Source organism: Muscardinus avellanarius, assembly GCF_963383645.1.
Source record: "Muscardinus avellanarius genome assembly, chromosome: 16".
NCBI classification, from domain to species: Eukaryota; Metazoa; Chordata; class Mammalia; order Rodentia; family Gliridae; genus Muscardinus; species Muscardinus avellanarius.
Genome location: NC_137802.1, coordinates 52,070,173 through 52,096,258, shown reverse-complemented (window position 1 = coordinate 52,096,258; position 26,086 = coordinate 52,070,173). Strand labels below are relative to the sequence as shown.

The following is a 26,086-nucleotide window of genomic DNA, read 5'->3' as shown; positions in this document are numbered from 1 at the left end:
GAGACCTGTATAACCTTGCTTCATGGCTCACTTTATTTTGGCCTTCCTTGCTGTTGGCTAGAACATGATTTATGAGGTCAATGTAGATGCCTTATGTTTTCAGAAAGTACAGTATTCTGTATCCAGGACAATTTAGGTAGCTTTGAAATGTGTGTGAACACTGTGACTACAACTGCGCAGAGCTCCGTGAGCCTAAAAATTTTGGCCTAAAAATATGTTAGTGAGTCTATTTCCCAGTCTTTAGAGAAGCCCTTGTGATGACTTACCGAAGATACAAACCACTTCCCTTGTGAGAACATCGCACGTCAAAGATGGAGCTGCCTGTCAGTAAGCAGAAGAGAGCGTGTACGGGGAGCAGGAGCCACCTAGGGAGAGTATCATTCAATGGCTGGGTAAACACTGGAGACGGGGAACCAGCTTATACCCGCATGGACATCGCCTAATAATGGGGCAAAGAGTTCTGACATGTATGAAGAAAAACACGACTTAAGCTGGGCACATAGAGCACACCTGCAATCCCAGTACTTGGGAGGCTGAGGCAGGAGGATCACAGGTTCGAGGATAGCCCTAGCAATGTAGTGAGACCCTCAGCAATTTAAGCAAGACACTGTTTCAAAATAAAAAGAGGGTCGGGGTTGGCCGGGCGTGGTAGTGCATGCCTATAATCCTAGTACTTGGGAGACTGAGACAGGGGGATCGCGTAGATCTGAAGCCACCCTCAGCTGTTTAGTGAGGCTCTCAGCAACTTAGGCCCTGTTTCCAAATAAAATATAAAATAGGGCTGGGAGTGTAGCCCAGAGGTAGAAGGCCCCTAGGTTCCATTCCCAGTACCACAAAAATAAAAAGGTTGGGGTTTAGCTTGGAGATATAGTCCCCCTGAGTTTAATTCTCATACCAAAACAACAACAACAACAAAAAACTACTTAGATCCAGGTTTTTCATTTTGTTTTGTTTTTTATATTCCAGGTTTTATTCATATAAATTGGGGGGAAGTGTTTTTGTCTGAACTGAGTATTTAACATGGTTATATGATAATCTCAGTCAGTCCTCATAGTCCATGTGTATATATTTAAAAGTAAAATTAAGCCAGGCATGGTGGCACATGCTTATAATCCCAGCATTCGGGAGGCTGAGACAGTAGGATCGTGGTTCACAGACAGCCTCAGCTACAGAGCCTGTTTCAAAATAAAGAATGAAAAAAGGGCTGGGGGTATAGCTTGGAGGTAGAATATCCCTGGGTTCCATCCCCAGTACCGCAAAAAAAAAAAAAAAAGTAAAATGAATGTGATACTATACTCTTTAGTATAATTTTATTTTACATTGAGTTTTAATTTTTTAATTGATACCAAGTCATATGTATTTATGGAGCACAGTGTGCTTTTTCAGTATGTGTATACAGTGTGTAATGATCAGATCTGGGCAATGGTTATAGGCATCACCTCAAACATCACTTCTTCACAATCACATCTTTATATTGGGACTGTTCAAAATCTTCTATTTATTTTACTTTTTTTTTTTACTAGTAATAAGCCAATTTTACTTTCTAGCTGTATCAAAGCTTTTTTTTTTTTTTTTTTTTTTTTGCGGGTCTGGGGATGGAACCCAGGGGCATTCGACTTCCGAGCTCTACCCCCAGTCCTATTTTTTATTCTTTATTTTGAAACAGGGTCTCACTGAGTTGCAAACGGCCTCACTAAGTAGCTGACGCTGGCTATGAACCACGATCCTCCTGTCTCAGCCTCCCCCGGTTCTGGGATTACAAGTGTGCGCCACCACGCCTGGCTTCAAAGCATTTTTTTTATAGTGAAACCACATTGTATTTATCAAAATAAAGTAGTTGCCACCTTACATTTTTCAGCTATTATCTGTCAAATAGCATTACAAGTGTAGGAAATTACTATTATGACATATTCATAATTAGAATAATAAAAAATATTCTGATATACTTTGAGAGCTCAGAAATCTACCTTTTGATTAATACTAAGAACTAATATGAAACTTAAAACATGAGTCAGGCATGGTCTGCTCACTTGTAATCCCAGTACTTGGGAGGCTGAGACAGAAAGATCACGGGTTCGAGGTCAACCTCAGCTACTTAGTGAATCCTTGCAACTTAGTGAGACCCTGTTTCAAAATACAGAATAAAAAATAGGGCTGGGATGTATCTTGGAGGTAGAATACCTCTGGGTTCAATTCCCAGTACTGCAAAAAAAAAAAAAAACACCTTAAAATGTTATATTTATATAGTACCCACATGTGTGGCATGTCGTGAAAACATTCATTCCTTTCTTCATCTTTTTTTGTTGTTCTAGGGATTAAACCTAGAGGTATTCTACCTTCAACTATACCCCCAGCCCTTGTTAATTTTAATTTGCTTTTCTTTCCTTTTTTTAAACTGGGTCTTGCTAAGTTGCTGAGGTTCTTGCTAAATTACTTAGGATCTTGCTAAATTTCTGGCGCTGGCCTTAAACCTGTAATTCTGCTGCCTCAGTCTCCCAAATACTGGGATTACAGGCATGTACCACCATGCCCAGCTATTATTTCTTTTTTAAAAGTAACCAGGCCTAAGCTGGGTGTGGTGATACACACCTATAACTTTGGTACTTGGGAGGCTGAGACAGGACAGCCTCAGCAACTTATGAGGTCTCAGTAACTTAGTGAGACCCTGTTTCAAAATAAAAAATAAAATAGGGCTGGGGTATAGCTTAGGTAGAATGCCCCTGGGTTCATTCTCTAATCACACACACACACACACACACACACACACACACAACTAGACATGGTGATACATGTCTGTAATCGTAATCCCAATACTTGGAAGGTTGAGAAAGGAAGATCTCAGGTTTGAGGCCAGCCTCAGCAACTTAATGAGACCCTGTTTCAAAATAAAGAATAAAAAATAGGGCTGGTGGTGTGAGGGCCAGCGGTATGGCTTGAAGAAAGAATGCCCCTGGGTTCCATCTTCATTACTGCAAAAAAATAAAAATAAAATAAAATAGGGCTGAAAATGTGGCTCAGGGGTAGAAAACCTTAGTATCATGGTGTGTGTGTGTGGGGGGGGGGGTAGACACCTATAATATGCTTAGCTGGTCAGGATATGGTAAATATTTATGTATTTATTCACTCAGCAAATACTTTTTTTCGACTTTCTATGGCAAGCCACCGAACTGCTACTAGGGACATACTTACTACACTTAGAGTTCCATGGGGAAGATAAACAGAAACCAGAAGGAAAAATCCAAATTATAAAATTGGAATTGATTGGTTAAACTGAAATCTCTACTTTGGTGGGGGGGGGGGTACTGGGGAATGAACCCAGAGGCACCCAGCCAGCCAGCCAGCCAGCCAGCCCTTTTCCTTTGTCTTCCTTTTCTGTTCTTTGTTGCTGTGTGTGGGGGTGGGGGGGGCACTGGGGTTTGAACCCAATGGCATTTTGCCTCCGAGCTGTACCCTTGGCCCTTTTTTTGTTTTTGTTTGGAAACAAAGTCTTGCTAAATTGCTGAGTCTCTAAGCTGCTGAGGTTGGTCTAGAACAAACCTGTGATCTCTCTCACCCTCCCAAGTACTGGGATTACAGGTGTGCGCCACCATGCCTGGCTCCAGGTATCAAATCTTTTCTAGTGGTAAAGCATTAGGAAGAAGCAAGACTGTGTGTGTGTGTGTGTGTGTGTGTGTGTGTGTGTGTGTGTGTGTGTGTGTGTTTTACTGGGGATTGAACCCAGGGGCGTTCTACCTCTGAGCTATGTCCCCAGCCACCTATTTATTTTGAAACAGGGTCTCACTAGGTCTATGAGAGTCTCACTACTTGTTGAGGCTGTCCTCAACCTCTGATCCTCTTGTCTCAACCTCTCAAATACTGGGATTACAAGTAACACCAGCCCCAATACTGTGGCTCTCTTAACACAAGAATGGTATCAGCCAATAGGAAAATCTCTTTCCTCTGCATTCATTAGTTGAATTGATCCAAGACAGCAAACAAGGAAAACATTTATCTCCTAACAGACCCCTTCCTGGTCCATCCAAATAAAATAGTCCTGTGGTCCCTATATACTCTTCATCTAATGGATCTCTTTCCTTTTTGTAATCCCAGCACTTGAGAGACAGACAGGATGATCATGGGTTTGCAGCCAGCCTCAGCTACTTAGTGAGGTCGTCCACAACTTAGTGAGACCCTGTTCCAAAATAAAGAATTAAAAATAGGGTTAGGGGTGTAGCTTGGAGGTAGAATGCCTCTGGGTTCAATCCCTAGTACCTCGGGGGGGGGGGTACCTGACCTTTGCTCTCCACTCCTTCACCAGAGTTGTATACTCTAGTGCCTAGAGCACCCTCATCCTGCAACCCCTTCATCCTTCCTCCAAAAGGCAGGACTTGATACCTGTTTTGACTTTCAAAATCTTGGGCTATAATTCTTTGGCTAAAAGCATATTGAACAGTGAAGACGTTTTGCCTCTGAGGAGAGCTCCTTCTGTCCAGGCCTTTCAGTGGTGAACTCAGTCATTCAAATGTGAAGTCTCGGGTGATCTTAGAGTAATTCCAACCTTAAAGCCTACATAAAATCGTACACTGTATTGAGTGTGCTGTAGCATCACAGAAGTCTAAAATAGCTGACTGGGGCCTGCCCCACACCTCATCGTTGGCTAGCTGACCCATCCCATAAATAGAATAGCTCGGTGTTACAAGACTGGACAGCCACAAGTGACAGGGGAGGGATTCTTGTTTCCTGATACACATGTGCTGTTTCCCCGCGTTCCTAGGAGAACTATGCAAATCAATAGCCAAGTCCTTTAGATGGAATTCAAGACAGCCTTGCCTCATCCTAAATTCCACACTATGGAAAGTAGTATTAAGGCAAGATTCAGTTTTATAAAGTAATGTTGCTATCTCAATCTGGTTAATCCCAGGGAGTCTGCTGCATGCATTAAAAATTCTCAGTTGAGTCAGAGGAGGCATCCAGATAATTTTATAAACCATTTTCTGAAATCAAGAAATGATGATTTCAAGTATATATATATTTGGCCTTGAACCTGTGATCCCCCTATGTCAGCCTCCCAAATTACTGGGATTACAGGTATGTACCATTGGGCCTGGCAACCAAGAGTATGTTCTAAGTCAGTGCACATGCCGGTAGTCTCAGTACTTGGGAGGTGGACACAGGAAAATTGCCAGTTCCAGCCTCAGGATTTAGTGAGACCCTGTTTCAAAATAAAAAATAAAATATGGCCAGGAGTGTAGCTGAGAGGTAGAATACCCCTAGGCTCAATCTCCGGTACACACACACACACACACACACACACACACACACACACACAGTGTATTTCTTAAAACTACTCACTGTTTGAATATGACAGTTCATTCTTTTTTTTTGAAGATTTAAATGAACTTAATAAAAAGATAGAAATACAGAAAGTAGTTACAGCCTCATGTTACAAACATGAGGGGGTGCTTCGAATGAAACCACCCTAATGGTTCATTCTTGCTTCTAACTCTTGGTTCTAGTGTATTGTGTTTGTGTCTAAAAGGTTTATGATATAATACAACAGAGCGTGGCTGCATACGCTCTGTAGCCATAACACGGGCGTTGTGCTGTGTGCGGGCTGCTGCCTTGGTGACTAATGGCAGTACACAGGCTACCTCTGTGCTTCACATGTTCTCACTTTTCTCCTTACCAGGTGCTTTTTCAACACAGTGGCATGTTTATTATAGTTCTTAAAGCCAAAACAGAAAATCTAAAATGATTTTTAAAAATCTTCTAGCCGGGCGTGGGGCACACACTTGTAATCCCAGTACTTGGGAGGCTGAAACAGGAGCATCACAGGTTCAAAGCCAGCCTCGACAATTTAGTGAGACCCTGTTCCCAAATAAGAAATAAAATTGGGCTGGGGGTTTAGCTGGGAGGTAGAATGCCTCTGGGTTCAATCTCCAGCGACACACACACACACACACACACACACACACACACACACCAAAAAAAATCTTGCTGCTAGTTATTCCTTACGATCAGCGGAATGCTGCTTAGCATTGCTGACAACTTTGAACAAAAGTCAAGACTGTGTCTATGGTATCAAAGTCATGGGCAATCATCCCTTAATGTGCTTTTGTGCTTTTGATGGTAGGACCTCAGGACATCTATAGTCAGGGCATCTTATCCAGTTGGGTACCTTCCCAGGGTCATACTGTGTAACTACATTTTGAAAATGTTTTAAAGCCAAATTTTACTTCAAGAATGCCGATCTTCAAGGCAGAGCGTGATGTCACGCCCCTGTAATCCTAGCTACTCAGGAGGCTGAGGCAGGAAGACCATAGGCTTGAAGTTACTCTGGGCAACTCAGACCCTGTCTCAAAATGAAAAATAAAAAGAGCTGGAGGTAGCCGGGCATGGTGGCGCATGCCTGTAATTCCAGTACTTGGGAGGCTGAGACAGGAGGATTTCAGGTTCGAGGCTAGCCTCAGCTACTTAGGCCCTCTACAACTTAATGAGACCATTTCAAAAATAAAGAATAGCTGGGCGTGGAGGCGCACGCTTGTAATCCCTGTGATTGGGAGGCTGAGACAGGAGGATCACACAAGTTCGAAGCCAGCCTCAGCTACTTAGTGAGGTTCTCAGTAACTTAGTGAGACACTGTTTCCAAATGAAATATATATTTTAAAAAAAATAGGTCTGGGAGTATATCCTGGAGGTAGAAAGCTCCTGAGTTCCACCCCCAGTACCACCAAAAATAAATAAGTAAAGAAATAAAGAAATAATAAAAAGGCTAGGGGTGTGTGTAGCTCAGAGGTAGAATGCCCTTGGGTTCCATCCCTAGTATGGCAAAGAAAAAAAAAGAAAAAAAAAAAAGCAGGGCTGGGGGTGTAGCTCAATGGCAGGGCACTCCTGGTTTCAATCTCCCATACTGCAAAGATATAAAAAAAATAATATTGATCTTTAGTCTACCAAAAGGGCTAACAGCTTTTGCCTTTGTGTGTGTGTGTGTGTGGTACTGGGGGTGGAACCCAGGAGCAGTCTACCTCTGAGCTACACCCCCTGCCCTATTTTGTATTCTTTAGTTTGAAACAGGGTCTCACTAAGTTGCGGAGAGCTTCACTAAGTAGCTGAGGTTGTCTGCGAACCATGATCCTCCTGTCTCATACTCCCGAATGCTGGGATTACAAGCATGCGTCACCATGCCCAGCTAACAGAATTTTCTTTTAAACTGTATGAATATTGTCTTTTGTAGGCGTTAAAGGGGAATGAAAAAAAAAAAAAAGTCACCCAAGCTACAGGTTGTTTGTTCAACAGGTTGTGAACCATGGCTGTGTGGATACAAGCTCAGCAGCTCCAAGGAGAGGCCCTCCATCAGATGCAGGCCCTGTACGGCCAGCACTTCCCCATCGAGGTGCGCCACTACTTGTCCCAGTGGATTGAAAGCCAAGCCTGGTAGGTGAACAAGGTATTTTGCATGTATTTTGTGAAGCACAATGGCATGGAGTTTGGGCCGAGGGTGTAGCTCAGTGGAGGAGTGCTCAGTGCACTTTGCGCAAGGCCCTGGGCTCAATCTCCCGTGTTGCACGCACAAGGAATATTCAGGTTTGACTAGAAGGATGTCGTGATGGAGATTTTAAGTATGTGTTTAAAATATGTTTACCAGGCATGGTGGCATGCACTTGTAATACCATACTTGGGAGGCTGAGACAGGGTGACCACAGCTTCATGGCCATCCTCAGCAATTTAGCCATGCCCTGCACAACATAGTGGGACCTTGTGTCAAAGTAAAAACTAAAATAGGCCAGGCGTGGTGGCACACGATTGTAATCCCTGCGCTTGAGACAGGAGGATCACGCAGGTTCAATTCCAGCCTCGCTGGCTTAAGAGACCCTTTTGCCAAATAAAATATAAAATAGGTCTGGGAGTGTAGCCCAGAGGTAGAAGGGTTCCATCCCCAGTACTACCAAAAACAAAAACAAAAAAACAAAACTAAAATAGGAGCTGGGCATGGTGGCACACACTTGTAATCCCAATATTCGAGAGGCTGAGACAGGAGGATTGCGGTTCACAGACAGCCTCAGCTACTACTTAGTGAGGCCCTTTGCAACTTAGTGAGAACCTGTTTCAAAAATAAAGAATAAAAAATAGGGCCGGGGGTATAGTAGGTATAGCTTGGCAGTACAGTGCCCCTGGGTTCCATCCCTAGTACCACACAAAAAAAAGTCTTGTTTACTAGATTAATGAATTTATATCTTTTAAACTAGTTAATAAAGTAAATAATTTAACAAGGAAGTTATTAGTGGCTTAAAATTTATATATATTTTACATATATACTAAAGACTAAAAGACAAATATTAACAAAAATTACATATCAGTGGTAAATTTAATAAGCACTTTTATATCTTTATTTTCCAAACTACTGGTTACATACTTGCTCTAAAATTCCTTTAGAATTGGTACAGTACAGTTGACTGACAACACAGCCTTTCCCCCCTTTTGAACCCTGGGCCTGGTACATGAAGCGGTGTAGTGCAGTAGCTTTTTTTTTTCTTCTTCTTCTTTTTTGCAGTACCAGGGATTGAACCCCAGGGCATTCTACCTCCAAGCTACTACAGCCCCTTTTTCCCCTTTATTTTGAAAGGGTCTCAGTAAGTTGCAGAGGTCCTCACTAAATAGTTGAGGCCAGCTGGAAACGTGGATCCTCCTGTCGCAGCCTCCCAAGCACTGGGATCACAAGCGTGTGCCCCCACACCCGGCTTCGCTGTAGCTTTTCACTGACTTATTCACACTGGGGCTAGGTTCCGCTGAGGTTGTTAGCGCCAGTGACTGGCCCATTCACTAGATACGCTGAGCCTCCACCACGGTACCTGGAGTTCCTCTCTGACAGCCCCGAGGAGAAGCCAGCCGGATGCGACTGTTTGAAGAGGGGTGGCTACTCATCAAGATATTCTCTTGGAATAATTGCAGCTGCCTGTTAGTAGCAGATTTCTGTTCAGAAACCAGAGAGCACCAAAGGAAGGCAATTTTCTAGGCAATTAAGAAAATCTCAGCTTCGCATAATTGAGTGAGGAAAAAAACAACTAAATATGAGACTGTCAGGTGCACGTTGTTTAGTGCTTTTCCATTCCCTTTTCATTTTCTTTGCAGTTTTAATCATTTGAAGGATTTTAAAAAAACATTAGTAGGAAGTCTCTGTTAGTTTAATTTTTCATTTAGGGGCTGGGACTGTAGCTCATGGTTCCCTCCTATGTGCAAAGCTCTGGGTTTAATCCCACTATTGAAAAAGAGAAAACAGTTTCATTTAGCCAGGCACAGTTACTTGGACCCATAGTCTCAGCTACTTGGGAGAACCTGTCTCGCAAACAGACTGCCTGTAATCCCAGTACTTAGGATTGCGGGTTCGTGCCCAGCTTCAGAAACTTAGTGAGTCACGCTTGTAATCCCAGTGTTTGGGAGGCTGAGACAGGATACTTATGCTCTCAGCAACTTAGACCCTGTTTCCAAATAAAATATAAAATAGGTCTGGGAGTATAGCCCGGAAGTAGAAAGCCTCTGGGTTCCACCCCTAGTACCACCAATAAAATAAAATAATTAAAATAAATAAATAAATAAAGGGTTTGGGGGTATAGCTGAGAGCCAGAAGGTCCCTTGAGTTCAATCCCCAGTACCACACACATACAAAGCAAAGTTTCATTTAACAGATCTTCCATGTAGTCTTCTTTTTTTCTTTTTTTCTTTTTTTTTTTTTTGATGGTGGTACTGGGGTTCCTGGAAGCCCTTCTACCTCCGGGCTACACTCCCAGACCTATTTTATATTTTTGAAACAGGGTCTCTTACGCCAGCACGGCTGGCTTCGAACCTCCGCGATCCTCCTGTCTCCACCTCCCAAGCGCGTGGATTACAAGCGTGTGCCACCACGCCCGGCCTAGTCTTCTTTTTTAATAAGTGTTAAGAAGACTTGTGTTGATATTAAGGAAAACCTAAATTTTATGTAGCTTTGATTGTCTTAGGAAAATAAATATTTTAGTAAAAACCTTCAGTTCTTCATGTTGAAGATGTCCATGATCCAAGTCTTTTTTTTTTTTTTTTGGTACTGGGGATTGAACCCAGGGACATTCTATCTCTGAGCTACACCCCAGTCCTTTTTATTTTAATTTTGAAATAGAGTCTCACTAAACTGCTGAGTAAGGCTAGCTTTGAACCTAGGACCCTCCTGTCTCGGTCTCCCAAGTACTGGGATTATAGGTGTCTCTTTTCTAATAAGCAGGGAAATAAGTTAAGAACTGGTAGTAGACGTCTATAAGTTTTGCCTAGAGATTGGATCCTCCCAAGTGTGGGTTTTCTAGACAAGGAGCATTATTGCTAGTCAGACCTGAGGTGCAGAGATGCCCCTCAGTCCTTCCAGGCTTTTATTTAGAATATATTTTACTTAGCCGGGCGTGGTGGCGCACGCTTGTAATCCACGCGCTTGGGAGGCTTGAGACAGGAGGATCGCGCAGGTTCAAAGCCAGTCGCGCTGGCTTAAGAGACCCTGTTTCCAAATAAAAAAGTATAAAATAGGTCTGGGAGTGTAGCCCAGAGGTAGAAGGGCTTCCAGGAACCCCAGTACCCCCCCCTCCGAAAAAGAATATATTTTCCTTAATACATAGAACATACATATTTAAATTGTGGCTTTCTTTACCGCCTTCTCCAAGCGCAGGTTTGGGTGTGCGCTCCAGTGAGGTGCAGTTTCAGTGTTTTGGTACACCTCTTTGCCTCTGTTTAAAATCAGCTGCTAGCTAACTTTAGAGATTTGGAGACAGCAGAGCGTTTCGGCTACTGCTAGATCTCATTTGGCTCTGAACCCAGTCGGCAGTAGTAGTTGGATGTTATTTCAGTGTGACAGCTGTTGGATTTCTTCAGCAGGCTAATTTAGCACTGCCCAGTAGCAATTGTTGCCTAAGTTTTAGAAAGAAGAAAAAGGAAAGGGAGAAGGACCGTCCAAACACTGTCACCAGTTAAATCTGAATTTAAACAGAGTTCATAGACTGGTTTCTCTTGTTCACTGGAAAAGTTAGGTTTGCCTACAAGTCCCAGATCTGCCACTGGTGAGATGACTGTCTCACCTGTATAAACACTTCTGGTTACCTTCTGCCTCAGTGCCTCCTTTTTAGGGCTTCTTAGAGCAGGAACTGTTGCTTCACTAAGAAATACTCCATGTAGCCGGGCGTGGTGGCGCACGCTTGTAATCCCCGCACTTGGGAGGCGGAGACAGGAGGATCGCGCAGGTTCGAAGCCAGCCGTGCTGGCGTAAGAGACCCTGTTTCAAAAATATAAAATAGGTCTGGGAGTGTAGCCCGGAGGAAGGAGGGCTTCCAGGAACCCCAGTACCACCACCAAAAAAAAAAAAAAAAAAAGAAATACTCCATGTGAACTTAGCAACACAAGCATGGGACCGGTTGAGGCCTAACAGGACATGCAGAACCGTTTTAACCTTGTGTCCCTTTACATCCTTAAGAAGACAATAAATAGGAAATTATCAGAGTCCTTATTTCTTTAAGAATACACAAAGCATGTTCCTTTTCCCTTCATTTCTAGGAGCAGATAGCATTAGTACCCATGCTAGTCAGTAGCAAAAAGAAGGGCAGTACATTGTTTTAAAAAAAAAGAAAAAGAAGAAATGAAAGTACCATGTAGTCTAAGGTAATTAGAAGATGACTAATAGAGTAATGCAGGCATTTGGTCGACCTGCGTTGGGCTGTTTCTTAACATTTGCAGTGAACATTAAGAAGTCAGTATAGGGCTGGGGGTTATAGCTAGTTAGTAGAGCATGTGTGAGGCCTGGGTTCCATGCGCAGCACTGCAGAGAAAAAAGAAATCACTTTAGTCAAAGGAAGAGTGTGGTGTGGAGAGACTGCATTTGTACAGGCTCATGTGCATGTATGTATACAGATTGTGTAATTTTTTTCCCCTAGGGACTCAATAGATCTTGATAATCCACAGGAGAACATTAAGGCCACCCAGCTCCTGGAGGGCCTGGTGCAGGAGCTGCAGAAGAAGGCGGAGCACCAGGTGGGGGAAGATGGGTTTTTGCTGAAGATCAAGCTGGGGCACTACGCCACACAGCTGCAGGTGGGTGAGGACGCTGGCCGCACTCAACTCTTGCCCCTCGGAGGACTTCTCCCTTCACTTAGGACTTCCTGTGGAGACTTTCATTCTCCTCTTCAGCCCAGCATTGTTGACTTGTGTGTTACTTGTATATAGTTGTGATTATTTGGGTTTGTGGTGCTTTTTCATTGAATTTTTAATTTGAAAATAATCTCAAAGCTATAGAAAGTTGCAAGGATGATATAAAGAACCCCTATATTAGGCTCAGGTTCACCTATTGTTAACATTTGCCTTATCAAATTCTCCTTTCTCTCCCTTCCTCTGTGTGTGTGTGTGTGTGTGTGTGTGTCTCTCTACACACACACACACACACACACACACACACACACACTTTTTTTTTAGTCACCTGAGACTAAATTGCATACAATCATGTTCCTTTACCCCTAAGTACTTCAGTGTGCATTTTCTAGGAATATGAACCTTCTTTCACATGGTTATAATGCAGTTATCAACCTCAGTAAATTTAACATTGATGTAATACTTTTAGTGAATCTCCTGTCCATAGGTCCATTTTATCAACCAACTCAAAAGTATCCTCCAGGGCATTTCCCCTTTTCAGTTCAGGGTCCCGTCCAATATCACATATGGCGCCTTGACGTCATATATCTTTACTCTCCCTCAATCTGGAACCATTTTGCGACCTTGCTTTGGCATCTTAAATAATTTGCTTATCTTTCTTTTTTTGTGTGTATGGTACTGGGGATTGAAACCAGGAGCATTCTGCCTTTGAACTACACCCCCGGTCCTATTTTTTGTTCTTTATTTTGGAACAGGGTCTTACTAAGCAGCTGAAGCTGACTTTGACTCTTCGGTCCCCATGTTTCAGCCTCCCATGTACTGGGATCACAAGTGGCTTCTTTTTTTCTTTTGAAATAAAATCTCACTATGTTGCCCAGGCTGTCTTGGGGGCTCAAGTGAACCTCCTGCCCCAGCCTCCCAAGCACAGGCACACACCACTACACCTCATTTGGGATTTGTCTAACGTTACCTCATGATGAGATTCACATCACACATCTCCAGTCAGAATTCTACTTGAGCAATATGTCCTCTTCAGGATATCACACCCAGGGGCATAGGATGTCCATCTTCCTCTTGGTAGTAATTTGACTACCCAGTTAAGAAATCTTGTTATCTTCTTTCTCATCGGTATGACTGCTTAAAAACTCATTTTTCACACTGGGCGTGGTGGCACACACTTGTAATCCCAGCATTTGGGAGGCTGAGACAGGATCGCGATTTGAGGATAGCTTAAAAACTCATTTTTCACACTGGGCGTGGTGGCACACACTTGTAATCCCAGCATTTGGGAGGCTGAGACAGGATCGCGATTTGAGGATAGCCGCAGCTACTTAGTGAGGCCCTTTGAAACTCAGTGAGGCCAGGCGTGGTGACGCACACTTGTAATCCCAGCGCTTGGGAGGCTGAGACAGGATCGCGATTTGAGGATAGCCTCAGCTACTTAGGCCCTTTGCAACTCAGTGAGACCCTGTTTCAAAATAAAGAATAAACCAGGTGTGGTGGTGCATGCTTGTAATCCCAGTACTTGGGAGGCTGAGAAAGGAGGATCACTCAGGTTCAAAGCCAGCCTCAATAAGACCCTGTTTCCAAATAAAATATAAAATAGCTCTGGGAGTATAGCCTGGAGGTAGAAGGCACCTGGATTTCATCCCCAGCACCACACACACCCACAAAAAAAAAAAAAAAGAATAAAATAGGGCTGGGGGTGTAGTTCAGAGGTAAAATGCCCCTGGGTTTCATCTCCAGTACCGCAAAACAAAACAAAAAACTCACTTTTTCTGTTTTCAAGAATGTTGCTGTAAACTCATAAAAATGCAAGAAATATAATACCTTACTTTAACTGTAATTGGTTTTTCTGTGACATCCTTTCTTGCTCCCATTGGTATTGGAGGAGCAGCATTCTGGTGATTATGCTGCCAAGAGTCTTCTCCAGTGTGAGAAGTCTCTGTCCTGAGGCAGGGTCCAGCCCCATAACATGTCATGTCTGCTGTTGCCTTCTTTCAGAACACCTATGACCGCTGCCCCATGGAGCTGGTCCGCTGCATCCGGCACATTCTGTACAATGAGCAGAGGCTGGTCCGAGAAGCCAACAATGTGAGTGTCCCAGGTTGTGGGGAGGAAGCTGGGGAGTTATTTCTTACCACATCTCTCTTCCAGAGCAGCTTCAAGGTGACCCAGTGAGGTGTACCTCATGGTGTCTCTTTAGAGATTTGATCTTATCCTTTTTAGTTTCATCATCCTAGATGTGGGACACTCTTAAATTGAGCAGCAAATATACCACTTAGGGTTACTTTTTAAAAAATTCTATGCTTTTAGAGTTCTATTCTTTTTTTGAAGAAAGTAATAAGTGAATGATTAGAATGTCTGAGAGAATATATATTTCCATATTCATATGATAATAAAAGGTCAGGAATGGTGGTTCATGTTTGCAATCCCAGTACTTGGGAGGCTGAGACAGGAGGATCACTGTTTGCGGACAGCCTCAGCTACTTAGTGAGGCCTTCTACAACTTAATGACTCCTGTTTCAAAATAAAGAATAAAAAGTAGGGCTGGAGTATAGCTCAGAGATAGAATACCCCTGAGTTCCATCCCCAGTACCACAAAAATAAAGAAAATACATATGAAGGGAATATACATCCTAGAATATGATTTCCAGCCTATTTTAATGCATCTGTGTCAACTTTGTTGAAATATTCTCAAGAATTGAAAATTTGAGAAAATTAGCATTAATGGATTTATAACCTTGATGAGATTGCAACCACTAAACAGTGTGAACAAGTACAAAATAATTTAACCCTAGCCGAATCATTTTGAGTAAAGGCGTGCTTACTTTCAGGTGAGACTACTTAGGAGAGATCAGTCCCCCTTACCCCCGCCAAGCCAGGTGTTGAAGGAATGGACTAAACCAGGTGACTCCAGTGGCTAGGTCCACAGAGGCCTGTTTATGTCTCCTCCAAAACTTCATTTGGAAATCTTCAGGATGCCTGTGAGAGGTTCCGCTTTCTTTTTTCTTTTTTGTAGTAGAAACAAAGTGTTCCCTCACAAGAAGGTTTTGAGTGGAGACAGCCATGCTTCCCACTCATTTCCCAACATCACTACAATCCGTGGTCTTGGGTCAGTGAATAAATGTGGGATGAGGGTCATGGCCATTAAAAGGGAAAACTCAGGTCACACCTGGGACGTGTTCAGTTCTGGTCTCTCCAAAGGAAACTGAAGTGCCTTATTTGGGAACTAGCTCTAAAATGGAAGTTTCTGTTATGATAGTAACATGTTTTGTCAGGTCACCTGTTTCTCCATTTTTCCTCTTCTTCCCCAGTCCTCAAAGGTGATATTTGTAATTTCTTCTGGCCTAAAATTTAGTTTTTGGGTCCTTAGCGCAATGTAGGATCTGGCATTGGCTTTTCCTGGGGATTAAGCACAAGGCTTCCTGTAACCCCATTTCCCTGCGCTCTCTCCAGGGCAGCTCCCCAGCTGGAAGTCTTGCTGACGCCATGTCCCAGAAGCACCTTCAGATCAACCAGACCTTTGAGGAGCTGCGACTGGTCACGCAGGACACCGAGAACGAGCTGAAGAAGCTGCAGCAGACCCAGGAGTACTTTATCATCCAGTACCAGGAGAGCCTGCGGATCCAAGGTGGGCAGAGGACTAGAAAGCAGCTTGGCGTGGCTTGAGAGAGGACTCGTTTTCCATTCTGAGCATTTGCCTTTCCCTGGGTCAAAGGGGATACCCCTGAAGATGGTGCTGGGAGGAGAAGGTTAGGAAGAGGAGCAGACAGGGTGCTGCTTCGGAGAGCATGGGGTCTCAGTTGGACTACTGGCCCCCCAGGTCCTGCTGGCTGGGCAAGACATTTCCTCTTTGGGAAGGAGCTCGTAGTCTTAGTAAATAGCACCAGCCATAATATTTTTCATATTGTAAGCGTCTTATAAATGCCGCTTTTTTAAAGTAATAAATAGGAAAGATAAAATAGCTTGTTTAGAGCCAGGCATGGTGGTGTATGCTTGTAATCCCAGTACTTGGGAGGCTGAGATGAGGGTCGATGATGATCACCGGTATGTGGCCAGCCTCAGCTACCTAGTGAGGCCCTCTACAACTTAGTGAGACACTGTTTCAAAATAAAGAATAAAAAATAGGACTGCGGGTGTAGCTTAGAGGTAGAATGCCCCTGGGTTCCATTCCCAATTCTGGAAAAAAAAATGTTTAGGAGATGGGAGTATAGCTCAGCAATAGAGCACTGGCCCAACATGTTCAAGGCCCTGGGTTAGATCCCCACCACTGCAAAAAATAAACAAGTATAAACCACATTTAAAGGGTGGCATAAGGGGCTGTGCTGGTGGTGATCGCTGCTGGGCAGTTACTCAGAGAGGCTTTCCTGTGGCCACATATATTTTTTTACCTCAGTGAGTTCTTATAGACAAATTTCCCCTACCCTGGGACACAACTGCTGGCTACTTAGGGCACAGAGGACTTCAGTCATGAGGCAACGGGAGCCCCATCAGTGACCCCTCTCGACCCTGTGGAAAGCTGGCAGTTTGAGCCTTAAGTTTCTTCTCACTGCTCCCAAGCCCTGCTCAAAACCTCAGAGGCTCCATGGCCCACCAGCCAGCACCCCCAGCACACACACAGTGTGCTCCCCTAAGAGCCTGTGTGGCAGGCTCCATCTCATAACCGCACCAACAATTTTTATTTTGATGCAATGGCGACAGAACCCAGGGGCATTCCACCTCTGAGCTACACGCTCAGCCGTTCCACCTCTGAGCTACACTCCCAGCCCTATTTTTTTTTTAATTATTCTTTATTTTGAAACAGGGTCTCACTGAGTTGCAAAGGGCCTCACTAAGTAGCTGAGGCTGGCCTCGAACCATGATCCTCCTGTTTCAGCCTCTCAAATGCTGGGATTACAAGTGTGCGCCACCATGCCCGGCTTTTATTCTTTGTTTTGCAACAGGGTCTCACTGAGTTGCGGAGGGCATCACTAAGTAGCTGAGCCTGGCTGAGAACCTGTGGTGCTCCTGTCTCAGCCTCCCAAGTACTGGGATTACAAGTATGCACCACCACACCCTGCTTCCAACAGTATTTTTTTGATTCCCTGTCTTCGCAGACTATAAATCTTTGAGGAGGAACTGTGTCTTTTATCTTTGTACCCTGACACAACACAATGACCAAAACATGAAATATATTGAGTAAATGTTGACAGGATGATTATAACATGTCTCCCTCCTTCTGAATCCACCCCAACTAACCCAGAAAAATGACAGCCCCTTCCTAGAGTAGGAACAGGAAATTTCAGGCTATGGTTCTATGGAGAAAAAGTCTATGCTGACAGTATTTATGATCCCGGATTTCTATTGCCTACATAAGGGTTTGGGTTTGGATTCTGGGTGGGTTTCTACCCATCACATGTTAGTTTTGTCAAGTTTACCTGCCTCACTATTAAACACACAGAACAGAGCTGGGGATAGCTCTGTAGTAGAACAATTGTCTACCATCCACAAAACCTTGGGTTCAATCTCCAGCACCACACACATATACACACCAACAAAAACACGCAAAAAGCAACCAGCATGGTGGTACACATTTGTAATCCCAGTACTTGGGAGGCTGAGACAGGAGGGTTGTAGGTTCGCAGCCAACCTCAGCAACTTAGTGAGGCCCCCTGCAACTTAGTCAGATTGTGTCTCAAAATAAAGAATAAAAATAGGTCTGAGGTTGTAGTTTAGAGGTAGAATGCCCCTGGATTCAATCCGTGGTGTATGTCTTTGTGTGTCTTTCTTTTACACATACACACACACCAAAAACAGCGCAAGCTATTAATCTGTTTGTACAAACGAAGGCCCAGCTCTCTACAGGTAGAACAGAGCAGTTGCTTTAGGTTCCCCTGGCCTCCTCCCCAGAAGTGCCGGCAGATGGCCAGGAGACACCTAAGTGAGTCACTCACATGGGAGGCCGGCCCAGGCGTTGGCCGCCGCCACCCCGCCCCCGCTGGCAGGATTCCCAAGGGAGTCATCAGGATTCTCTCCTGAGCCCCAACCTCATAACACTCTGCCGACTCAGCGCCCTGCAGTGAGATTGGTACCGCAGTCCCAAGTTCCACTTCTGGGCTTTCCTGGCTGTCTAGCGTTGCTTTTGTCTGTTCCAGCCTGTGTGTACCCCAGGGCACAGACTAGGTCAGTGTGACATGGCCCTCGGAAGCCGGCTAGGGCTTGACCAGGACCTGCGAGGGCGCACATCTTCTTCACGCGGCCTGAGCCTGAGCGGGGCTGCTGGGCCGTTGAGAGGGCTGTTGGGAGGGACGATCCCAGCATTCAGGAGCCGGTGTCCTGGGGGAGGGACGGGCGTGCAAGCAGGGGAGGGTGGACAGGTGGCTGTGACGGCGGAGGTGCCTGATTTCCAAGCTGGGCAGTTGATACACAGGTGCTCCCTGCTTTCCTCTTCCTGCCTTCCCTGTTTAGGATTTGTTTGTCGATACTTTGAAAACGGTTGGAAGGCCTCACTCCCCTTCCCACCATCAGTGAGATCCTGAGAGCCGGCGTGGGGAGACACTGTCTCCTCCCTCTCTCCTTTTCCTAAGGAATCCTTCTGATTTGTGTCTGGGGACCCTGTAACTCTCTGTCCTCTGTCTGTCTGTCCCTCCTTCTCAGTTGGTTGAGCTCATATTGACCCGCCTCGGCCAGGAGTAGAGCTAGCACCATCTAGCCCCTGGGCAGACTCACCCGCCTAGGAGGAGCCTCTGAGTTCAAGGCCAAGACAAAGGGGGGGGGGGGCAGATGCGGCTCCCTGCCTGCGAGGGAGGCTGTCCCTGTCACCCTTGCCTCTCATCCTGTCCCCGTCCACTATAAGGACCACTCTACTCAGGGTGCAGGCCTGTCCGGGGGTTCCCTGCACATTTTCTGTATCATTGTTTTGTTTTTTAATGTGCTTTTATTGGTGCATTATAACCGCAGTTAATAATTGTATTATAGCCAGGCATGGTGGCGCACGCTTGTAATCCCCGCGCTTGGGAGGCAGAGACAGGAGGATCACGCTGGTTTGAAGCCAGCCGCGCTGGCTTAAGAGACCCTATTTCCAAATTTTAAAAAAGTATAAAAATAGATACTGGGAGCGTAGCCTGGAGGTAGAAGGGTTTTCGGGAACCCCAGTACCACCAAAAAAAAAAAAAAAATTGTATTATAGCCGGGCGTGGTGGCACACGCTTGTAATCCCCACGCTTGGGAGACGGAGACAGGAGGATCACAGCCAGGAGGATCACAGCCAGCCGCGCTGGCTTAAGAGACCCTGTTTCCAAATAAAAATATAAAAATAGGTCTGGGAGCGTAGCCTGGAGGTAGAAGGGCTTCCAGGAACCCCAGTACCACCACTAATAATAATAATAATAATAATAATAATAATAATAATTGTATTATTGTTTACTGATTGACTGGTGGTACTAGGGATTGAACCCAGAGGCATTCCACCTTTAAGCTGCACCCCCAGACCTACTTTATTTTTTATTTTTTTTATTTTTTGCAGTACTGGGTATGGAACCCAAGAGCATTCTACCTCCGAGTTACACCCCCAGCCCTCTTTATTATCATTATTTTTTGTGTGGTACTCGGGGTTGGAACCCAGGAGCTTTCTACCTTCAGACTACACCCACCAGTCCTATTTTATATTTATTTGGAAACAGGGTCTCACTAAGTTGCTGTGAGCCTCACTAAGTAGGTGAGAATGGCTTCGAACCTGTGCAATCCTCCTGTCTTAAGCCTCTCAAGCATTGGGATTACAAGTGTGTGCCTCTACGCCTGGCTTGCTTGCTTATTTATTTATTTATTTATCTATTTATTTATTTATTCGGGTCTGGGAAAGGAACCCAGAGGCATTTGACCTCAGAGCTACACCCCCTGCCCAATTTTTTTTCTTTATTTTTAAAAAAGGGTCTCACTGAGTTGCAGAGGGCCTAAGTAGCTGAGGCTGTCTGCAAATGCAATCCTCCAGGCTCAGCCTCCTGAATGCTGGGATTACAAGTGTGCGCCATAGCCGGGCGTGGTGGCGCACGCTTGTAATCCCCGCGCTTGGGAGGCAGAGACAGGAGGATCGCGCAGGTTCGAAGCCAGCCATGCTGGCTTAAGAGACCCTGTTTCAAAAATATAAAATAGGTCTGGGAGTGTAGCCCGGAGGTAGAAGGGCTTCCAGGAACCCCAGTACCACCAAAAAAAAAAAAAAAAAAAAAAAAAAAAAGTGTGCACCACCATGCCCGGCTTTTTATAATTAATTAATTTATTTATTTATTTATTTATTTATTTATTTATTTTTGTGGTACTGGGGTTCCTGGAAACCCTTCTACTTCCGGGCTCCACTCCCAGTCCTATTTTTTAAATATTTTTATTAGGAAACAGGGTCTCTTAAGCCAGCATGGCTGGCTTCGAACCTGTGTGATCCTCATGTCTCCGCCTCCCAAGCGCAGGGATTACAAGCGTGCGCCACCACAACTGGCTTATTTTATTTTATTTTATTTATTTATTTTTTTTGGTGGTACTGGGGTTCCTGGAAGCCCTTCTACCTTAGGGCTACACTCCCAGACCTATTTTATACTTTTATATTTGGAAACAGGGTCTCTAGGCCAGCATGGCTGGCTTTGAACCTGCGCGATCCTCCTGTCTCCGCCTCCCAAGCGCGGGGATTACAAGCGTGCGCCACCACGCCCGGCATGGCTTATTTTTTTATTTTGAAATAGGGCCTCACTACGTTGGTGAGGCTGGCCTTGAATGTATAATCCTCCTGTCTCGGCCTCCCAACTACTGGGATTACAGGCGTGCTCCACCACACCTGGCTTGAATCATCATTTATTTAATCTCCGCAGCAACCCAAGGAGCAGGTGCCAGGATTCTCCTGTTTCACATTTGGAACAACTGAGGCAAAGGAAAGAAAGTAATTTTCCCAAGTTCACCCCGATAATAAAGGAGGAACATATCACACCCCAGCAGAGTGGGTCTAAGCTAGACGCTGTGAGGAGGGCAGAGCCAGCTGCGTGGGGTCAGGAGGCAGGGCAGGATCCTGCTGACTTCACTGAGCACCTGCTCCCACTGCCCAGCGGGAGGTGCAGTCACAGGGCCCGGGACCCCCCCCCCCCCGGGGCACCCATGGCTGGCAGGACCCCGACTCACCACTGATGAAGGCTGGACCCTTGAGGGTCTCAGTCCAGAACAGGTGCGTGCGGACCCTCTGGGCTTCCTGCCGGACACCAGATGACGTGGCGGCTGTCCTGTCCCTTTCTCCAGCTCAGTTTGCCCAGCTGGCCCAGCTGAACCCCCAGGAGCGCCTGAGCCGGGAGTCGGCCCTCCAGCAGAAGCAGGTGTCCCTGGAGGCCTGGCTGCAGCGCGAGGCGCAGACGCTGCAGCAGTACCGCGTGGTGAGTGGGGGTGAGGCGACCCCGGAGCAGGAGGCCAGGCCCCTCTTCCTGGGTGGCAGAGGCAGAGCAGCGGGGAGAGGGGAGAGGGGAGAGGGCAGGGCCGGCCTGGGCCTCCCGCGCCCTGGGATTCTGAGGCCGGAGGGCGGCCCCTCCCCGCAGGAGCTGGCCGAGAAGCACCAGAAGACCCTGCAGCTGCTGCGGAAGCAGCAGACCATCATCCTGGACGACGAGCTGATCCAGTGGAAGCGGCGGCAGCAGCTGGCCGGGAACGGCGGGCCGCCCGAGGGCAGCCTGGACGTGCTGCAGTCCTGGTGAGGCTGTGGGCGGCGGGCGCAGGGCCCCTTCTGCCTCCCGCCCTGGTGTGAGCGGCGGCTGCTCTGCCCGAGCCCTCTGACTCCACCCGCCCCAGCCCTATGGCTTGGTCCTCTCTGTGCCCTCCCCCAGGGAGTCACGGGCTCGGCTGGACCCCTGTTCTTGTGTTGGTGGCTCGGTGGCTTGGTGGGTGGCGAGTGCATGTGTGCTCCTGGCTGTGCGGGGTGGAGCTGTGTCCCGGGGTCTCCCCAGACCCAGAGCCTTCCAGCCTCTGGCGTGGGTCAGGGGAGAAGCCATCATCCCCCTGTGGGCCTTGGGGCTCCTCGCAGGTGTGAGAAGTTGGCCGAGATCATCTGGCAGAACCGGCAGCAGATCCGCAGGGCCGAGCACCTGTGCCAGCAGCTGCCCATCCCCGGGCCGGTGGAGGAGATGCTGGCCGAGGTCAACGCCACCATCACAGACATCATCTCGGCCCTGGTGACCAGGTGACTGCTGCCTCTGCCCCCCCTCCAGGTTGGCACGTGGGAGTCCCGGGGCCATGGAGACCAGCGGCCCTGTCTGTGTCCGCCTCAGCCCACCCACTGCGTGTCCAGTTGCTGTGGGCCGTGGCCCTGGCTGTGCCTGACTCTGAGGAGCCTCCCTGGACGGAGGCCAGGCCCCTTCCCTGCTGCGCTGGGGTGGGGGGTCCTCCCCTCTCGGGGCCCTCGCGTCGGCCGCCGTCTCATCTGCGTCCGTCACTGTCGTCCTCTGCAGCACGTTCATCATCGAGAAGCAGCCCCCCCAGGTCTTGAAGACACAGACCAAGTTCGCAGCCACCGTGCGCCTGCTGGTGGGCGGGAAGCTGAATGTGCACATGAACCCCCCGCAGGTGAAGGCCACCATCATCAGCGAGCAGCAGGCCAAGTCTCTGCTCAAGAACGAGAACACCCGCAAGTACGCCGCCTCTCCCTCTTCTTCTCCCCTCCCACTCCCTCTCCACCTACCTCTGTGATGCTTTCCTCAGTTCCCTGCAATGGGAAAATAATAATTCTGCAAGCCGTTTAATCTCCATTCACTCTTCTGGGTCAGAGAATGAAGATAAGGGGGTTCTTTTAGTGAGGATAGTATTGTTTCATTTAGTAGGGCTATGTTCAAGAAAATCACTTGAGCTGGGCATGGTGGCAAATGCTTGTAATTACAGTACTTGAGAGGCTGCGACAGGAGGATTGCAGGTTTGCAGCCAGCCTCAGCTACTCAGTGTGGCTCTCCACAACTTGGTGAAACCCTGTTTCAAAATAAAAATAAAATAGGTCTCCGGGTGTGGCCTGGAAGTAAAAGGCCTTTGGGTTTCATACCTGGTACCCCCTCCAAAAAATAAAAGAGAGAAAGAAAATCACTTGTTTTTTGTTTCTATATCTACTATTTCCTCTAAATTATGCAAATTTTAGCAGTCTTCTATATTTCCTACTACCCCAAATATATTCTCTACTATGTATGTACTGAGACCTGTAAAATTTCAGCGCTGGTCTCTCTGATTTCAGTGATTATAGTGGCGAGATCTTGAACAACTGCTGCGTGATGGAGTATCACCAAGCCACAGGCACCCTCAGCGCCCACTTCAGAAACATGGTGAGCAGGGGAGAGGAGTAGAAGTGTGTTCTCCCTGGTGTTTAGGACTTCATCATCTCATGTTCCTTTTCTGCAGTCTCTGAAACGAATTAAGAGGTCCGACCGTCGTGGGGCAGAGTCTGTGACAGAAGAAAAATTCACAATCCTGTTTGAATCACAGTTCAGTGTTGGTGGAAATGAGCTGGTATTTCAAGTCAAGGTAAACCCTTCTCATAACCGGTCTGGGGTGTGTGTATGTGTGTGTGTGTGTGTGTGTGTGTGTGTGTGTGTGTGTGTGTACATGGTATGTGTATGTGTGCTGTGCATATGTGTGAGAGTATATGTATGTGCATGTGTGTGGTATGTGTATGAAAGAGTGTGTTGCATGCAGTATGTGTGTGCACACGCATGTATGCGCTGTGTACTTTATGTCACAACAGAATTGTCATGGTCACATAGTGTCTTCTTTGGGGCTGTTGATAAATAGAAAACGAGGGACCTCATTCTTAGATCTGTTTTCTCGCTGATTCTCTTAAGACATGAAGAAACAATAATGAATTGAAGTAACTGAAGGGTAGGTGGGGAAATGAATGATAGAGCTCATTGCTCAGTGTGAACTTGAGGGGAGATTATGGTACGTTTTAAACATTTCTTACTGTTTATTTTCTGGAAGTGTCTCCTTCTTCTTTCTTTTTTCTCTCCCTTGTTCTCCATGCAACCATGAGAAATTTATCTTTCAGAAATATCTAAGTACTGTTGCCTTTGAAATACCTAAAGTTTTTAAGATTGCACCAGTGGGCCAGGCATGGTGGCCTACGCTTGTAATCCCTGCACTTGGGAGGCAGAGACAGGAGGATTGCGCAGGTTCGAAGCCAGCCGCTCTGGCTTAAGAGACCATTTCCAAAAATAAAGTAGGTCTGGGAGTGTATCCTGGAGGTAGAAGGCTTCCAGGAGCCCTGGTACCACCAAAAAAAAAAAAAAAAAAGATTGCACCAGTGTGCAGCTTCGTATTATTCCTGGAGCCATTCAGATTCTGAACCTGAGGGTGCCACTCACTGAAACTTGAGTTGAAAACGTTTCAGTAATGAGGAAGAAAGGGACAAGCCTGAGGCCGTGAGCGCTCAGCCTTTCTCTTCTGTCTTTCAGACCCTGTCCCTCCCGGTGGTGGTGATTGTGCATGGCAGCCAGGACAACAATGCTACGGCCACGGTCCTCTGGGACAATGCTTTTGCAGAGCCTGTGAGTGGATCCCTCAGGCCTGTGGGCCTCAGGGTCCCAGCCTGTTGTCACGAACCTTTTCCATGCAGCATCCCCTGAAACGCAGAGAGCGCGCTGTTTCCCTTAATGGGAAGCCGAGTAGGAAGAATGTGGAAAGACCAAGGGCTTGATGTCGGGCCAGGTTTGCTTCCAGGCTCCACCACCTTTTCACCGTGGCCTGAGAAGTCCTCTTTGCCTCTCCAAGTGGGAGTTCCCAGTCTGCCTGCAGCACAGGCCTGATGGTGCTCCATGGTCAACGGGAGGCTCATTATGGGGACCGGGAGATGCTTGTCACATCGCCAACACTCAGGAAATAGTGTTTTGAATTCTTGGAGGAACCCTGGATGGGGTTTGGGAATCCTAGGTTCCTTCTACAAGTTACTTTATCTGAGATGTCCCTCCTGTCATCTTCTTCCAGTAAATGAGAATAGCATTCGTTGTCCTTTTCAGGTTTCAGATTCCATGGTTCGTTCCAGATCTCTCAAAGAATGAGTTGCTTTGTCTAAAGGAACAGATAGAATTTTGTGGGCCTCGACACACAACTACTCTCTGAACCCACTAGAATGCTGCTCCATGAACATCTGACCAGCCTCTCCCCCTTCTCTCCCTGCTATACACACTGAATTAGTCCATGTGCTGATAGGAGATTTCCCAGAAACAGTATTAAGTAAAAATAAAGGGGACACAGAGCTTATGGGTTTTATGCTACCATTTATATTGTTTCTTTAAAAAAAAGAAAAAGGATAGAGCCAGATGTGGTGGCGCACACTTGTAATCCCAGCATTTGAGAGGCTGAGACAGGAGGATCGTGGTTCGAGGACAGCCTCAGCTACTTAGTGAGGCCCCCTGCAACTCAGTGAGACCCTCTTTCAAAATAAAGAATAAAAAATAGGACAGGGTGTAGCTTAGAGGTAGAATGCCCCTGGGTTCCATCTCCAGTACCACAAAAAAACAAATAAACAAAAAAACCTTTGTGTTTTTGGTTTCATATCATGGAAAGTAACTACCTACTCAAAAATTTTTGCATCCAGGTGTGGTGGCGCATGCTTGTAATCTCAGTACTTGGAATGCTGAGACAGGAAAATCCCAGGATCAAAGCCAGCTTCAGCAACTTAGTGAGGCTCTCAACAACTTAGTGAAACCCGGTTTTCAAATATAAAATAAAGTTGGGCGTGGCGGCACATACTTGTAATCTCAGCTTTTGGGAGGCTGAGTCAGGAGGATTGTGGTTCACGGACAGCCTCAGCTACTTATTGAGGCCCTTTGCAACTCAATGAGACCCTGTTTCAAAATAAAGAATAAAAGAAATGGATCTGGGGGTAGAGCTTGGAAGTTGAATGCCCCTGAGTTCCATTTCAAAAGTACCAATAAATATAAAATAGGTCTGAGGGTGTATCCTGGAAGTAGAAGGCCCCTGG

General features: G+C 46.2%; 1 protein-coding gene across 2 annotated transcripts in view; it reads left to right on the top strand.

Moving 5' to 3' along the window:
* Positions 1 to 7,285: 7,285 nt before the first annotated feature.
* Positions 7,286 to 26,086, top strand: part of STAT5B (signal transducer and activator of transcription 5B) — a gene marked incomplete at both ends in the record, with an annotated part of 31,303 nt that continues 12,502 nt past the window's right edge. The window contains 11 exons of one of the 2 annotated variants that reach the window (XM_080713858.1): positions 7,286 to 7,413; positions 11,916 to 12,072; positions 14,131 to 14,220; positions 15,586 to 15,760; positions 21,382 to 21,512; positions 21,672 to 21,823; positions 22,154 to 22,309; positions 22,578 to 22,757; positions 23,345 to 23,432; positions 23,509 to 23,631; positions 24,558 to 24,650. In XM_080713858.1, coding sequence (XP_080569984.1) covers positions 7,286 to 7,413; positions 11,916 to 12,072; positions 14,131 to 14,220; positions 15,586 to 15,760; positions 21,382 to 21,512; positions 21,672 to 21,823; positions 22,154 to 22,309; positions 22,578 to 22,757; positions 23,345 to 23,432; positions 23,509 to 23,631; positions 24,558 to 24,650 — 1,473 coding nt within the window. The remainder of the gene's footprint in view (positions 7,414 to 11,915; positions 12,073 to 14,130; positions 14,221 to 15,585; positions 15,761 to 21,381; positions 21,513 to 21,671; positions 21,824 to 22,153; positions 22,310 to 22,577; positions 22,758 to 23,344; positions 23,433 to 23,508; positions 23,632 to 24,557; positions 24,651 to 26,086) is intronic. The other variant, XM_080713859.1, reaches the window with a different exon arrangement.